Raw genomic sequence first — 15,802 nt, forward strand, 5'->3', positions numbered from 1 at the left:
AAATGATTGCCTCCCTTTTGTGGATTCTCTGGTCCCTTGAGAAGAGTAAGGGTCAAATCTGAGGAGGGTACTGGAAAATACATATACTTCAGTATGGTGAAACGCTGAAGAGTCTCCAGATGAACATTGTAGATTGTCTCCAGGTTGGCTATGAAGGTGCATGGTTCAGAAGAGAACATGGTGAGCCTTTGATTACGGTTCAGCTTATAGATGTTTTGGGTAGAAAATGACTCCTGAGCAGAATGAGAAATAAAGGGAAGGGTCATTATAAGTCCCTGCTGTTACTGATATCCCATGATGTAAGTAAGATAATGTAGAGGAGAAGAAAATCATGGAGCCGGTGTTCAAGCCATTTTTAGGCTGTGGAGGAAAGGAGGGGATATTGTCTCCTGCAAAGCTAAGAGTGATAACTGAAGGGACATAATACTTACTACGGGAAGAGGAACAGACTAGTTCACTCTTCCAGGCATATTGAGGAGAGGCAGTCCTGACTCTTGAAACAAGAAATGGTTTCCTGAGGTTCAGGTTCCAGTCCAGGCATGGCACTGCCAGCTGTTATAAATACATGAGCATATGGATATTAGCGTCAGGAAAGGTACCAGGCATTGATGGTTTGGGTAAAAGGTGTCTATGGTCGGAGAGACATCTACACCGTAGTTGGGACAGCTATGGTGCATTTCTGAGTGATGACCATGTCACGCGAGAACTGAGTTCTGAAATTGAAATTTATTTGGGTGACTGATGTATTACCTGCTGATTGTGATGTTTGGGTATATTCCACTTGTGCTTTTGTACTTAAAATAATGAATAGCGAAATAAAATAGAGAGGGTGGCAAAATCTAGTAAGGATGATATATTATGCAATACACTGCAGGTGTTTTCTAGGTGAAGCAGAGAGCTGGGTGGCTCCAGTGACACCTAGTTGGTGTCACTTTTGAAAGCCCCTCCTTGCTCGCCTCAACGTTGGGGAAGAGGTGCCCTTTGAAGTAAGAGTCTGGGGAGGCATGTGGTCAGATGAACCATTTCCTGGGCTGATGAGGCTGCTTTGCAGAGAAGTCTGTGCTTAGCCATATGAAACCGTGTTTGGGTACTGTATGATTGTGCCCAACCATTTGGGTCTGCAGCTGTGCACTGGAAACTATATGTTGCCATTTGAAGCTGTATTTAAGCATTTGAGGCTCGAATCGGGTAGGGGATACCCATACTGGATATACACTGCACTCCTGCCATATCATGGCTGCACGCCTGGCTTGCTATTACTGTACCCATGATGGTGGCATCTGAAGTAGGGTTTTTACGGTTTCTTTTCCTCTTTCTTGAGTAGCTCCATACTGAAATAAGGACGCATAAGGAGAAAAGTAGGGCTTCCCAAAATAGGTTATATAATATGTTGGAAGAAGGTATTTTGTTATTTACCAAAAATCAGTATTGAGGCAGACATCCCTTTGTTTGTAAGTCGCCATCCCAATGGGTATACGCTGATGAGTAGAGATGGCAACTTATTAGCCATTTGGTTCAGTATTTTAAATCGGTTTATCAAGATGGAAGATTTTCTGCATTTCTGCTCGACTTAACACCATGAAGAATCCAAAGGTTTACAAACTGTGTGAGATTAAATCTTATAGGAGACTTTTCCAAGAAAAAGAATTCAATGAGAAAAGCGCTGAATATCATTTATTTTTTGGTATAAATATATTCAAGAGACTAGCGCCTCCTTTGTGGGAAGCAAGGAGAAGAGAGTACACATAATTTCCGTGCTGGACATACAAAACCCTCTCTTATTTACGGAGTACGTGTTTAGGTACGTGTTTAGGTGTAGCTTGACAATGCTGCTGCCTCTCGATACCCTTCTGCTTTCCAGGAAGTGCTTCCTTTGGAATGCAGGCGGGACTATTATAGAAAAGTACACTCAACCACTACACAATTTGCCACATTCAGTTCATGCATCTCCCTTGTTCAATGTATATAATTTTTTTTTTTTGTGACTTTTTTTTCTTTGGTAATGGCAGTGGCGGCTTTGATGTGCTAATTCATGAATTTGAATAATTCATGTAATGGCTTTAATTTAATTAATTTAACTAACTAATTAAAATAAATTAAATTAATGCAATGGCTTTTGAGCATGCAGCAACATTTGTAAGTGCTTGGCCAGTGCTTGTTTCCTCCTTGTCATGTTGCTAACCCATGCCCCTGGTGTTGCCTAACTCTGTAGCTGCATATTGGAGGTCATGTGGACATCGAGGGGGTCAATGATTGGGCTCTCCTTCCTCTCTCACCTTGCTTCTTGTACCCAATAGCATTCTCTCGATTCCCTGTCACTGAGTATGTGGCCAGTTCAGCAGCCCAAAACCGCATACTGTGTTGAGATAGTTTGAAGATTTGCTAATATGGGTTCTGTATTTTATCTTTGGGTTTTGTTGCTTTCCCTTTTAATGAAGTAAAGGCTTGGCTGTGTAAACCAATACATTAAAATGCTCGAGTGTCTTGTTAACGCTGAAATGTGAAACATATATATCTTTTTTTTTTTACTTGTCAGGTGTTAGCGGATAAACATGGCAATGCTTTGTGGCTTAATGAACGAGAGTGTTCTATTCAAAGAAGAAATCAGAAAGTAGTGGAAGAGGCACCAAGGTGAGTATTTTTTCACACATTTTGGCAGGTGTACTTGCCCAGGGCAATGTTCTGCTTCACGCTTTGTGTATGAATTCCTACACTACATTTCAAACGAAAATGCTTATATTTAGTTGGTTTTAAGTAGCATTAACTTAAAATATCGCCAACTCTGGCATGTCACCAACTCTGGCATGTCTAAGAAATTAGTTCTGTGTAGGTTTTCAGCTGGTCTTGGACAAGTTGGCAACAAAAACAAAGAGTTTAAACATTTGTCCAGGATTAAGACTGATGGCTCTTATGAGTGTTGTCCTTCGAGCAACATTAGAGCTTTGTCCTTTGCTGTTCTGTGCTACAAAATACAGTCTTTCGACACATCTGGCAGTGTTTCGAAGCAAAGACCTGATTAATTACTTCAAGTAGGGCATTATTTTACCACTGTTCCAATTCTGCAACCGTTGCCTTTCTACTAGAGGACATGGGTACCACACACACACACAGCACCGTTTGTAAATAATACAAAGTATGAAAGCTTTTGGGTAACTTATCATATTCATGGTACTTCGCTTACTGCATTCGACATTATTTCCCATGTACATTGTTCATTAACCTAGAATTAATTTGCTCTTCTTTTCTATTCTGCTTTTACACTCTTCCAAAGTGGCTTGGAATCATGCTGTGGCCAGGATCAGGAACTCTTTCTTAAAAATATGCCCTATCTTGCAGTTTTATTTTTTCCATTCCAACCCCACTTGTTCCTATATGTCCCCAGTCTAACTTCCTCAGATCTTGTTTTGCTACTTCTGGGTATTAGTCCTAGATTTTGTATGCATTTACTTGATTTTACTTTCGTTGGGATTTACCTCTGCAGAGCCCCCCCCCCCCCCCCCCTCTTGCTTCACAAATGTTGTTTTCATGTAGACTTTTATACAATGCTTAATTTGAGCCAGTGGTTTCTGGTTCTTGACACCGGCACTTGTGACAGTCTGCCACTTGGTGGCGCTGTTTGTCTAATTTTGAGATGAGCACTACTATAAAGAGTTTAATAATTCAATATACATTAAAGCTGAATAATTCCTGCCACCCTCTCCATACTTATAATTTTGGTGGCCTGGAATAGTCTGAATTGTCATATTTGTTGGAGTGTGATAGTAGTTTTGTTCGTACCGTCATTGGCTGGGCTGGCAGGGGCAATAGGTGGTGCAAGCTGCAATTGCCTCCTGAGAAGGGCCCTGGCACTTATTTTTATTTTACAAATTAAGCACTGCATGTATACCTCTACTACCAGTTTCGTGCGTGACATGTTCTTCAGGATTGTTGCTCTCCGTTTTGAACAGTGACTCAACCACAGTATATTCTAAATTTTCTTAGAGAAGGTGCAGAACTAATACCAAGGATTTCTGCGTAGGGTTTTTAGTATACAGTAAAAATTGGCGCACATAACAGGTAGCGGTGAGAGTTGGAGTAAAAACATAGTAAAGACGGTGCTACTAGGTCAAGGGGGAACCCAAACCCCCTGAAATAGAGTGGGCAAAAGCCAACCCTGTGCAATGTCCTATTTTTGGAAACATGAGACTTAATGTTTTACATTCTGAAAAACTATGGCACTGTTACCTGTGTTTTGAATTTGTTCTTTCCCGCCATTTCCTCTTTGTACTTTTTCATTTTCCAGGTGTTTACTCCATGGTCTTCTCTTTTCCTTTTAAACCATTGTTTTCCATTACAGAGTCTACTTTTTTATTTCCCACTTTTTTATTTCCCACATCACCACAGGTCCTGTCCTTTGCTAATGTGTGAAGTCACATATTTTGTCCTTTCCACTTTACTTATAGGGTTTCCACTCACCAGGAGGTGTACTTTCTCGCCTCATGTAATTGTTTTTGGACAATTTACCCGTACTTGTACAAAGTACTGTACTATGTTTTTTGATTTATTATCCCCAGCCCTGAAGAGCCACGGGTGACTACCCGCTTGACGAAACACGTGTCGGCTGGTCTCTTCTTGGTGTCTCCTCTTGAAGGAGGACCAATAATTACATAAAACAAAAAAAACTATTACTGGTTGTCGACCCTGTCTTCTGGTTTTGCTTCCAGAACGAAACTGCTGATACATATAGTCTTTTTGAATTGATTTAACTTAACCTGTGCACAGAACTAACAGCACAGCCTACTGTTGACTTCATTGCATAGGCCTGAAAGCAGAAATGGCTAAGCGAATCTTAATACCTGCACCTTAATGCAGTTAACAATGCCCTTCAGTACATTTACAAAATCTTCCACAAATCCTCTTCAGAGGATCTTATATATATGCTTATATCTGGGCACATAGGCAAGCAAATACCTCCAGTCATTTAAAAAAGTGATACCTGGTTTCTAGAACCCCTTTTAATGCCAGGCAAGGCACTCACATATTTTATTTTGTTGGCTATTTCCAAGGTCACTGCTGTTTGACTGTCAGTATTGTTTAATTTAAGTATGGCATGGACGGATGGATGTGTGTTGTGTGGATGTGTGTGTCTTATTTGTTTGAGAAGGTCAAGAGGACCTGCATGTATATTTTAAATCTCAGTAGATTTGACAGTTAACACAAACCCAATAAAGCTACTCCCTTGCCCCTACAACCTTTCATTTGCATACCCTACCATTCCTCTTCCCTTCTGCCCACTCCCTCTTTGGGCCAGATCAGAAGCAATCTACTTAGTGCCACTGTGACTATGCCACTTAAGGAGCTGGCTTGATAACCGTTCACTTTCCGGAGGAATCGTCTCTGCAGATGCTTAATTCTAGCTTCCTTGTCCTGGGGATCCACATCAATCTAGCTTGGCTCTACAAAGATAATGCCCAGTACTAGAAATTCTGGATAGTAAAGCTCTCTAAATTCCCTGGGCACAAACTCCAGCAGTGTGACTGCACTCATCCTAGAGTTGGATATCAAGGGCATCACTGAGACCTTTCGGATCAAGGGGCACACTGACTGTGTGTCAACTTCTATATGATCCACCATCACTGGGCGTCCTGACACCTACGTTACCATTGCATTCATGTCTGGAATATGACATGAACGTGAGGTTCCCTCGTTTGTGTGTGGCAGCTTCCTCATGCAAATTAGGGAACGTTTTGGACTTCACTAGGTCGTTGCACCTTTGCTACTATTGATATTAGTGTGCCTGCTGATACTAACCCCCCCCCCCCTTTACATTTTGGGGACCCTTCTGATAGTAGCTTCCAAATCTAGACCTGCATCCCACAGGACATTGATATTCGGAATCGTTTTGCGACTTGAAAAAATAAATGACTTTGCCTGGGCAAAAGCACTTGCGAGCTCTAGTTGTTAGCACTTAATTGAACTCTGGCTATCTTCAGCGGCCATCAGGAGCTAGCTGTTGGTGACAATGTTTGGTTTCTGATGAGTGGATGCTTTAGCTGTCCAATCAGAATTAATGTATGTCCACGGTTTCCAAGGCAGTCAGGAATCTGCAAGATTTTAGTGCTGTTGTGTGGAAAGTGCACAAGGAACAGGCTGATGGAAATGCACAGGATTTAGGCCTCTGTGACTTTAAGATGAAAGCTGCGGTATTTCACTAGTTTGCTGGGGCCATCTGTTTGCTGTTCACTGCCAGGAGCGAGAGTAACGTGTGATATCTGCATCTTCATGTGGAAGGAAAGAGAACTCTCTGAAGCTGAGCAAGGTGTGGAGAGTATGAATGTGCCCATTTGATCTTGATCCCTTCTGCCATCCTTTAGTATGTGAGTAGTATTTTCTGTCATCACTTAAACGGCAAATTCAGTGCAACTACATTGCTAACATTTGTGCAGTCCTTTGCCTGGTGCCATTACCTTGATTCCCATTAGGAGCAACTGGAAGATTATTTTCCCATTTCCAACTATAACCGGAGCTGGATCTCTACTGGAAGGGCCTTAAGAATCCAATTTGTTATTCAGTACATGGCAATATCAAACATTTAATTTAAAGAGTCTGAAACTGCAATTTACCTTCACTGTGGCACATTTCGGGCAGAGGATGTGGCCTCACGGCTAGAGCGGCCGACCTCGGAGCTGGGGAATTGGGTTTGAGTCTCCGTAAGGGCGCTCAACATCCTGTAATTCTGGGCAAGTCACTTAATCTCCCCGTGCCGAACTAAAAAAATGAATGTGTCCATCTGTAACACAACTGGTGCTCACGTAAAGCACTCTGATACCTCCGAGTCTAGTTCACTTTATATAAAACAAACAAAAATCAAAATACTTGTACTAACATGCCCCTGACCCTCTGATCATCCACTGTTACTCCGCCGCCGAGCTCCTGGCCCTCGACCTCAGACAACACAACAACAATTGCTGCATCACTTCTCCCTGATCCACGGAAGAACCCTTCCCCTGCTGCCACTTGACATGCAACACCGGAACGCAGTCCACCCAGGAACTCCCGCCACACCCACCCAGAAGACCACTAACACCCCAGAACTGCTCCAGTGCATTCTGCTTAACACCCTGTCTCTTTGCAAACACGCCTCAGAACTCTAGGACACCATCACCACCCTCACCCCATACATGATCTTCATGTCAGGGGTAGCTCAATCCCTCCGCATCCATGACATCACCACTGCAACACCTGACAGCTACAAGATGATCCATTGCGATTGCACCAACAAACTCGGAGGAGGCGTTGCCATAATCGACAATTAAACGATCTGATGCAATACCACTAAAGACATAAACACAAAAAGAGGGAGGAGGGCCTAAGGGGATGTTTAGAGACCTCTCACTGCTACAGCCTCTAAATGAGCAATATAACAACAGAAAGTAGCAGTGGGTCAAAAACTAGTTAACTCAAGTACATATCTGGAACAAATGGTACCTAACAATTGAACTCGACTATGTGCAAGGAATACTAACTATGGGTAGATCTCATTCCTGTGTGGAAAAATATCTTTCCTGTGTGGAAAAATACCCATCAGTTGTCGATCCTAGACGACCTGTTCATCATTTGGGTTCCTTCACACCGGGAAGGTAAGTTTTAACCACTGTAGATGGTAAAAACTGGACAGTGGAACCCATTAGAAGTTTTCATGTATCAGGGTGTGGATAGACAGCTGTAGAGCAGTGCATGTGACAAGTGAGAAAAGTGAACTGTGCTATAATCAGATAAAATTGGGTAGTAGAAAGGATAAACAACTTTATTAAACACCTTGGTACTCCCAAAATACTAAAAGTGCGTGCGATAATAGTGGTTTCACCAAATAACCACTAATCCCTATATACGTACTTGAGTTAACTAGTTTTTGACCCATATATACCACTAAAGACTGCACCACACTATTCATGGAACATCTTAAGTTCCAACTCCGTACTGACTCCAAGACGACCATTACGTGCACCCTCACCAACAGACCCCCAGGACCTACATTCTGTGACACCATCTCCAAATTCATCGCCTCGCTAGCCACCGATTTCAAGCACTACATCCTAATCGGCGACCTCAACTTCCACCTCGACAACCCCAACAAAACTAACTTCACCAATCTCCTGGAAAACATTAGCAATATCGGCCTTACCCAACTGGTCACAGACCACACACACAGTGCAGGACACATGCTGGATCCAATCTTCACATTTAATGCTAGAATCAATTACAGCTATGTGACTGAACTCACAGGACTGACCACGTAATTGTCCATTTCACCATCACTGGCTCTCAGGGCACCACCAAGCCACCCTGCTCCTCTCATCGCAGTTGTAACAAAGTAACAGAGACCCGCTGGACGCAGGCCCTTAAACACCAACCAGCCCAACGCTGCATCAGACCTGGAGCTGGCTGCGAAGAACTTCTCCGACTGGATTACCAAATGCGCCAACAGTCGCCCCCATGAAACCAGCCAAAACCTGCAGAGCCAGCTGGTACACACCAAAACCCAGAATTATCAAGCGCAACTGCCAGCGACTAGAGCAACAATGATACATCACGAGCGACGACCCCGGAACAGCCTGCAAATCAACTCTCAACAGGTACCACCAACGCATCAAAGACACCAAAAGAGATGCCCTCACAGATCGTATCGAAACAAGCGCCAACAGCACCAAGGAACTCTTCAACATATTTGGGAGTTCTCCTGCCCTTCAGCCACTGAGAACACAGTCCACGCTTTCCAAGAACTCTGCACCACCCTGTCCGAATAGTTCCACATCAAAATAGCCACCATCTACAACAACTTCGACCCCCCCAACCTACCAAAGTCGATTTCAACAAACTCAGCCTTTCTAGGCAAACCACCCACTATATCACTTTATAGAATCTTATCACCACCAGACCACTACAGCCCTCATTTCCTTCAACCACACCATTTCTTCAACGTCAGACCCAAACAGATTAGCGCAGAACTCGCCAACATCCTCAGTGCCTAAATCACCATAGCAGCCTTCCCTGACCGATGGAAACACGGGAGGTCTAACCACTCCTGAAGAAACCCTTCGCAGACCCCAGTGAACTCAATAATTACTGCCCCATCTCGCTGTTCCTGTACGCCGCCGAAGTGCTCTAGAAGGCCATCGACCACCAGCTGTTGTGGCTGCTGTGCCTGCGCCATCTTCAATGCGGGTCACTGCAGGAAGGTATAAAAAATCCCAGAGCCTGTAGAAGAACGCTTCGTGTTCTAGTATATTGTGCTTATGGGTCTCTTACCTGAATCCTTCCGGTTCGTCTCATGGCGGTATCCCAGTGTTCCTTGTCTGGTTCCTTCGCAGCTCCGGCCCTCCTCTCCTGCAGCTTCTCATGGCCAATTTTCTGGCGCAAGACACTCCCTTCCTGGAAACAAAAAAAAAAGACAAAAAAAAACAATGAATCTGAAATTGCGGTAACAGGGAATTTTTAGAGCTGACATTTGAATTCAAATGTTTTGTATAGAAAATATACTTATCTGAGTATAGGACTCTCATCCTTAGAGATCCTATTTTTTGTTTAGTTAAGCATGTTACCCGCAAAATAAGAACAACACTATTAAGGCTTCTTGAACTCAAGGAGCATCATGCATAAGTCCATATACCATGATTTCTTTCATGGTTTTTCTAGCAAGTAGCTAGGTCCATTTTATTTTAGTCTTCCTGTTACTGTGGGCTATTCCTTTTCTCGGTACAAAAGAGGGTGGTGATGGACAGAGCATCTGAACCAATCAAACACTCACACCCAGTCAAAAGATCTGGGTTTGATCCATCACCGTTCTTTAGCCCACTCTGCCACCCCAGTTCAGACATGGCTATATGCAAATCAGTCTGACCCTGTGCCTCATGGGAACAGTCCAGCCCGAACTGCCAAGCCATGCCTTCCCTGGACCGGAAACAAGCTTCCGAGGACCGGTTTCTGGCATTCCAGCCGTCTTCAGCCCGGCTTGCTTGAATCAAGTGGCAAAGAAAGCAAGGGACTTACGTCTGAGCATACCCTGCCACACTTATGGCGGCCATGGCGGTACAAAAGAGGGAAACATCACTTACAACTAAACTTTTACAACGCACTACCATTACAACGCGGTCATTACAACGCAAACCATTACAACGCATTGCGCTGGGGGGCGCTCTAGGATAGGGAATAGGTTAATTTACTATCCAATAACCTTCCCTAGTGTCCACGGGGACTGGAGTTGGAATAGTAAATTAAACTATTCACTATCCAACACCCAAAAGCGCTATGCGTTGTAATGGTATGCGATGTAAAAACCGCGTTGTAAAGGCATGCGATGTAAAAGTATGCGTTGTAACGTCATACATCCTACAAAAGAGGGTGGTGATGGACGGAGCATCTGAACCAATCAAACACTCACACCCAGTCAAAAGATCTGGGTTTATTCATTTTCTCCACATAGGTGGATACTGTTCTAAATATTTCCTTCATTACTTTTATGTACTACATCCTGTATCACTTAAAAGGCATTTATGTTTTCTGTTTCTTGTTCATAGATGAAACCACAGATCCCACTTACACAGTAAATGGTTTATAATGGAAGAGGAGAATTATACAGGTAGTTGAGGTTTATGCACTTCATAAACATCAATACTACAATTACAAGTAATTCTTCATCCCTTTTATAAACTCATACAGTTTGTTTATTCTAGCTCATATAGGAAATACTCCTGAGTGCCTTGCCTTACCTTTGAGTGGGGGACGTCGTAGGATATTTTTCTTTCTCCACCTTGTTTCCCCCTCTTCCCCTAACTTTCAATTGTGGAGTTGGGACCTCTCATCTTACATATCATTCCTACTGAAACACAGATAAGAGCCTGACATCATCTCACCAAACTCATAGAAGGACACAACCTGCTTGATTCCATCCAATCCGGCTTCTGTGCAAACCACAGCATCGAGAAAGTCATAATCACCGCCACTGATGACATTAAATCCCTCATTGACTGCAGTGAAACAGCAGCCCTTATCCTCCTCGACCTCTCAGCAGCATTCAACACCGTATACCATCACACCCTCATCAACAGACACAACCACATCAGCATCCATGGAAACGTCCTCAAATGGATCGCATCCTTCCTCATCGGGTGAACTCAGAGAATCTGATTGCCACCCTTCACCTCAGAACCCAAGATCCTCTGCGTCCCTCCTCCCGGCAAGGATTGTTCCTCAGAGACACCATGTTCAACAACTACATGACACCCCTTGCATACATTTTCAGAACCCACGGACTCAACAACATATCCTACACAGTTGACACACAACTAATTCTCTCGGTCACCGAAGACCCCTCCACCACCAGAGCAAACTTCTGCAACTGCATGACCAATGTCACCAACTGGATGAGGACCTACTGCCTGAAGCTGAACACAGACAATACGGAAGATCTGATCTATGAGAAGAACACCTCCCCTTGGAATAACAGCTGGTGGCCTTCCAAGTCAGACCCACCCTCACACCCACAGATCACGCCTGCAACCTTGGTATAATCCTCAACAGCAAACTTATCATGAAGCGCAAAATCAGTGCAGTCGCATCCTCCTGCTTCCACACCCTCAACATGTTCTGAAAAATCTTCAAATTGATCCTTGCTAACACCAGGAAAACAGTCACCCAGACCCTCGTTACCAGCCGGCTCGACTACGGTAACACCTCTACTCAGGCATCACCTCCCAACTCCTCAAGAGAATCCAGATCGCAGCAGCCAGACTCATCCTCAACCTTCACAAACGCACCCACATCACCCTTCACCTCAAGAACCTCCATTGGCTTCCCATCCAGAAGAGATGCCAGTTCAAGCTCCTGACACACACCTACAGAGCCCTACACGACCAGGGACCAGCAAAAATCAACCACTGTGTGAACTTCCACTAACCCGCCAGACACCTGCGCTCCACCTCTCTGGTCCTTGCTCACACACCCTGCATCAGCCACAGCGGAGCCCATGCCTATTCCTACCTCACTGTGAAGGCCTCGAACGACCTGCCTCTACACCTATGAATATCACCATCCCTGGCAGAATTCAGAAAAGACCTCAAGACCTGGCCCTTCGACTGAGACCACCAACACCTCAGCGCCAGGATATCCTCAGGGGTGGGAAACAGCACTTTATAAAGCTGATTTATTGAACATGCCCACCTCCCCGCAACTAACTTGTCCTCCTCTCTACACCCAATGTACCCTTGTCCCTACACCCTAACCAACATTAGTTTAGAACACATTAACAAACATGCAGTCAAGACTGTGCATACCTGGAGTGGAACTACATTATTAACATTGACTCTTTCCAGCCCACAATGTGTGCTGTATTATTATCTATTGTTAGTGCATCTCCCTTTTCCATTCAGATTTTTCATATTCAGACACCTGATTCTTTTCTTGACCGAGGAATTAAACACACAGTGTGAACTGAACTGCTGGTTCCAGAATGCCTTCATTTTTTGCATTCAACGCCCATTCTTACCTAACAGAGGAACATATTGTGCCATTTGTAAACCAGCCTATCAACTCATTATCACTTATAAGTTTTGTAAATTTGGGATTTGACCCTGCTGGAGAAGGGAAGACTGTCACTGCCACTGTCATAGGGATCGCCTGTAATCAAATAGAATCCCCCGGGGTAGTGCTGTCTTAAATGCAGCTACCAATCCCTTCCAGAAATATGATGCTGTCAGACGTTTTTTTAAATTTCTTTCTTGGTGTACTTTACCAGAGCAGGAGGTAAGCTCCTGCAGTAGTGTGTATTTGGTGTAATGTTTAGCCTCAAGATATCGAATGGGGTCCCATTACCACCATTAAGGGTACCGTTCTTTTAACTGCTTTGCTTGGGCCTTTGGTAACTTATGATTCAGAGATCTCTTGTTAAAACTAAGACACTGATCTGATTCTCTGATGGAGCGAGCGCTGTGGATTCATGAGGAAAACTAAGACTTTGTCAATAGGTATTGCTAATTTATACTTCAACGCAATTTGTGCTCTACGCATATCTGGCTTCTGACAAACAAGCAATGCGAGTGATTTCGTAGATCAGGCAAACGGGAGCATTAACGAAGGCAGCCAGCCATTTGGTATGCCTTTGGTTTCAGTGAGATAAATTGCAATAATCCATGACACTTGTCCTAGCCACTTTCTTTCAACCTAATTTCTTCAAACCCCTCAGTTGACAAAATGAAACATTTCTTGTGTCCAGTGTTATCAGTTTTGTGTTCTGTAAAATACACATGAAATTATTTATTATTGGAATATTATTTTTGTACTGCATTTTGAACAATCTTCCCCTGATTAAACGTCATTTTGCTGTGCGCACCATCTCATCTCCATTTTTAGGCGGTCTGAACAATTTGTGTTTGTTCTAGTGAACCCGTTCCCATCCTTAGAAATGTTAGGGGCCCAAAGAGCCACCTCAGCTTTGATCTTGTCTTGGCTTTAGGAGGACAAAGTTCGATTTTTCTATCCTGAATCATGAAATGGATCAAACCAAGTGAAATTGTTTGAATAAACTTGTGAGGGTAGCATTAAGGCAGCCTTCAACTGCAGTGAACATGTTGGGCTTGTGGCTTTTGTTCTCTTGAGCCTTTGGGATTTCTTCTTTTTTGAACTGACAGCCTGCAGATTTACACTTTGTGGTAAGACCTGCGTTAATAATATATTTATTTGCTCCTTTTGAATCTTTCTTCCCTGTGCATAGTTCTTGAGGAAACTCTAAATTGATGTCGTTTGACTTCTTTACTTTTTCTTTTGCCATCTTATGACAGAATTTCCTTGATGCGGGTGATTGTCTTTTTAGTTTTATTGCCAGGAACTCCCTCAACTTCTCGCCGTCATTGTTGAATGCAGAGATCGCTGAATTTCAAGTCTACCTAGTTTTTATTCTGCCTCATGTCTTTCTCCCACCACTCTACATTTCCTGTCTCTATATCTCACTCTTGCAGGTTTTTTTTCGTTCCTGCGTTTTCTCCCTTTGTGATGGTTACCAACCTTTCGCTTCCACTTTTCTACCCTTTCTGCCATTATCTCTTTTGATCGGAGTGGAGCCCCAGTCCCTAAAAATGAGTCCTGGTGCCCACCACCTGCAAACACCAGAACAAAGTAAGCACTGCCAGTGGTACCTTTGGGATTGCCAGTTTTAGAAAGACCACTTGACCCGAAAAGGAGCACACAACACATCGAGTATCATCCTGGAGCCACCCCTCAGAAACTAACAAAATTCACTAACCCTGTATGTTTGCTTCAATCTTTGCGATATCCAACAGACATTTTCTATGGCTAATAATGACACCTCTTCTGTTTTATTAACTCCAGGTTCCAAGTAACCTCTGTGTTAAGATCGGTGTTATTTATCCTTAAGGAATTGTGTATCTCGTAGCGCTGCTTCGTTCAGCTGACTCGGGATGCCCTTCATCTTTAGTGGCTTCCTTAGCTGCATAAAATATAAATGATCATATTGGTCATTATAAGGCTCTAGGTCTTTTGCTCTTGTCATCTCTGCACGACCACCTCTATGCCAGTATGTGCAGATTTCGCTGCCTTTGTACCTAATACCCAGCTCTGCCTAACCTTGGAATAGAAAAAAATTCCACCCAACAACCACCAAACATTCTTTCCTCCTCAGAGGAACTGCATTGCCTTTTTGGTCATTCCCCAAGTTTTCTTTTCCACTAAGCGGTATCATACAATTCCGATTTCTTTTATATCCTCTTCATACTGTAAACACAAGACTTCCTAATTCCATCAGCTCCAACCTACCAGTCTTCCCCTCACGATAACTTAGCTCCAATTCTCAGGCTGATAATCAGTCGCTTCTTTTCCAGGTGTGGATTCTTCTGCTTGTGTCTCATCACTAGCTCATTGCAAATGTTAAAGGGCATCTCTGCATGCTTTGAGTATATTGTTTCCAGATCACTTTTCCCTTGAACAGATGCTTTTTGCTAGGGTGATGTTTAGCCATATTGTACTTTAGGCAGATCTTTCAAACTTGCTGAGAACACAGTGCAGGCCTCGAGGGAGTTGCAGAACCACCACCTGTGTTGCTAAGCCTTTTGGAGTCTGTAGTATGTCAGGAGCATCAGACCGGTCAGCTTAGTTGAGGTGCCTACAGATGCATGGGAGTGACTCCTTCACTCTAAGGGAGATTCCTTCTGGTGTCTTGGTTGGCCACAGGCCTGGAGAAGAACCTGTATTCAGCACAGGCACAGACGACGCAGACGATTGGCAGAACGACGAGACCAGGAGCAGCAGGAGTCCTCAAGATGCAGTCTCAGTTCCCAAAGCGAAGACCAATGTGCCCAGATGGTTGAAGATGAAGGGGTTTCGGATCTGAATCTTGTCCCACGATGAATCTGAAGAACCAACCGCAGGTAAGCCCTTAAGTACTCAGGGGAAACGGTTGGGACGATTCAGGGGTCCCTCCCAGAGGAGAGGCTGTAAAGAGCGGAGGATCATTCCATGTCCTTTGACCAGTTTTGCACCAGAGCGGGAGCCAACGGCTCCCTGAACTGGTTCCAACTGGAATATGCAAGAAAGGCACTGAATGTGCCCTTCAGAGCAGTCTGGTGGCGCTGCCAAGTGCCCCACCCCAGCCCAATATACTTAATCCTGTCTGGGAGGTGGTCACACCTCCCTTGTGACAGGAAACCTATTGTTCTATCTTCCCCTGCTTGAGCTTGGCTCAGCAGCAGGAGGGCAGAATCGTGTCTGTGGTCGGCAACAGCACCAGCTTGCTGTTAGACCCTGAAAGGCTGTT

At 43.9% G+C, this 15,802-nt stretch overlaps 1 protein-coding gene across 1 annotated transcript in view; it reads left to right on the forward strand.

Annotated features, from left to right (window-relative positions):
• PCCA (propionyl-CoA carboxylase subunit alpha) overlaps nt 1-15,802 on the forward strand; it is a 2,354,189-nt gene that overhangs the window by 807,399 nt on the left and 1,530,988 nt on the right. The window contains exon 11 of the mRNA XM_078657621.1: nt 2,537-2,631. Coding sequence (XP_078513747.1) covers nt 2,537-2,631 — 95 coding nt within the window. The remainder of the gene's footprint in view (nt 1-2,536; nt 2,632-15,802) is intronic.

This window comes from Lissotriton helveticus, chromosome 8 (assembly GCF_964261635.1).
Source record: "Lissotriton helveticus chromosome 8, aLisHel1.1, whole genome shotgun sequence".
Taxonomy (NCBI): domain Eukaryota; kingdom Metazoa; phylum Chordata; class Amphibia; order Caudata; family Salamandridae; genus Lissotriton; species Lissotriton helveticus.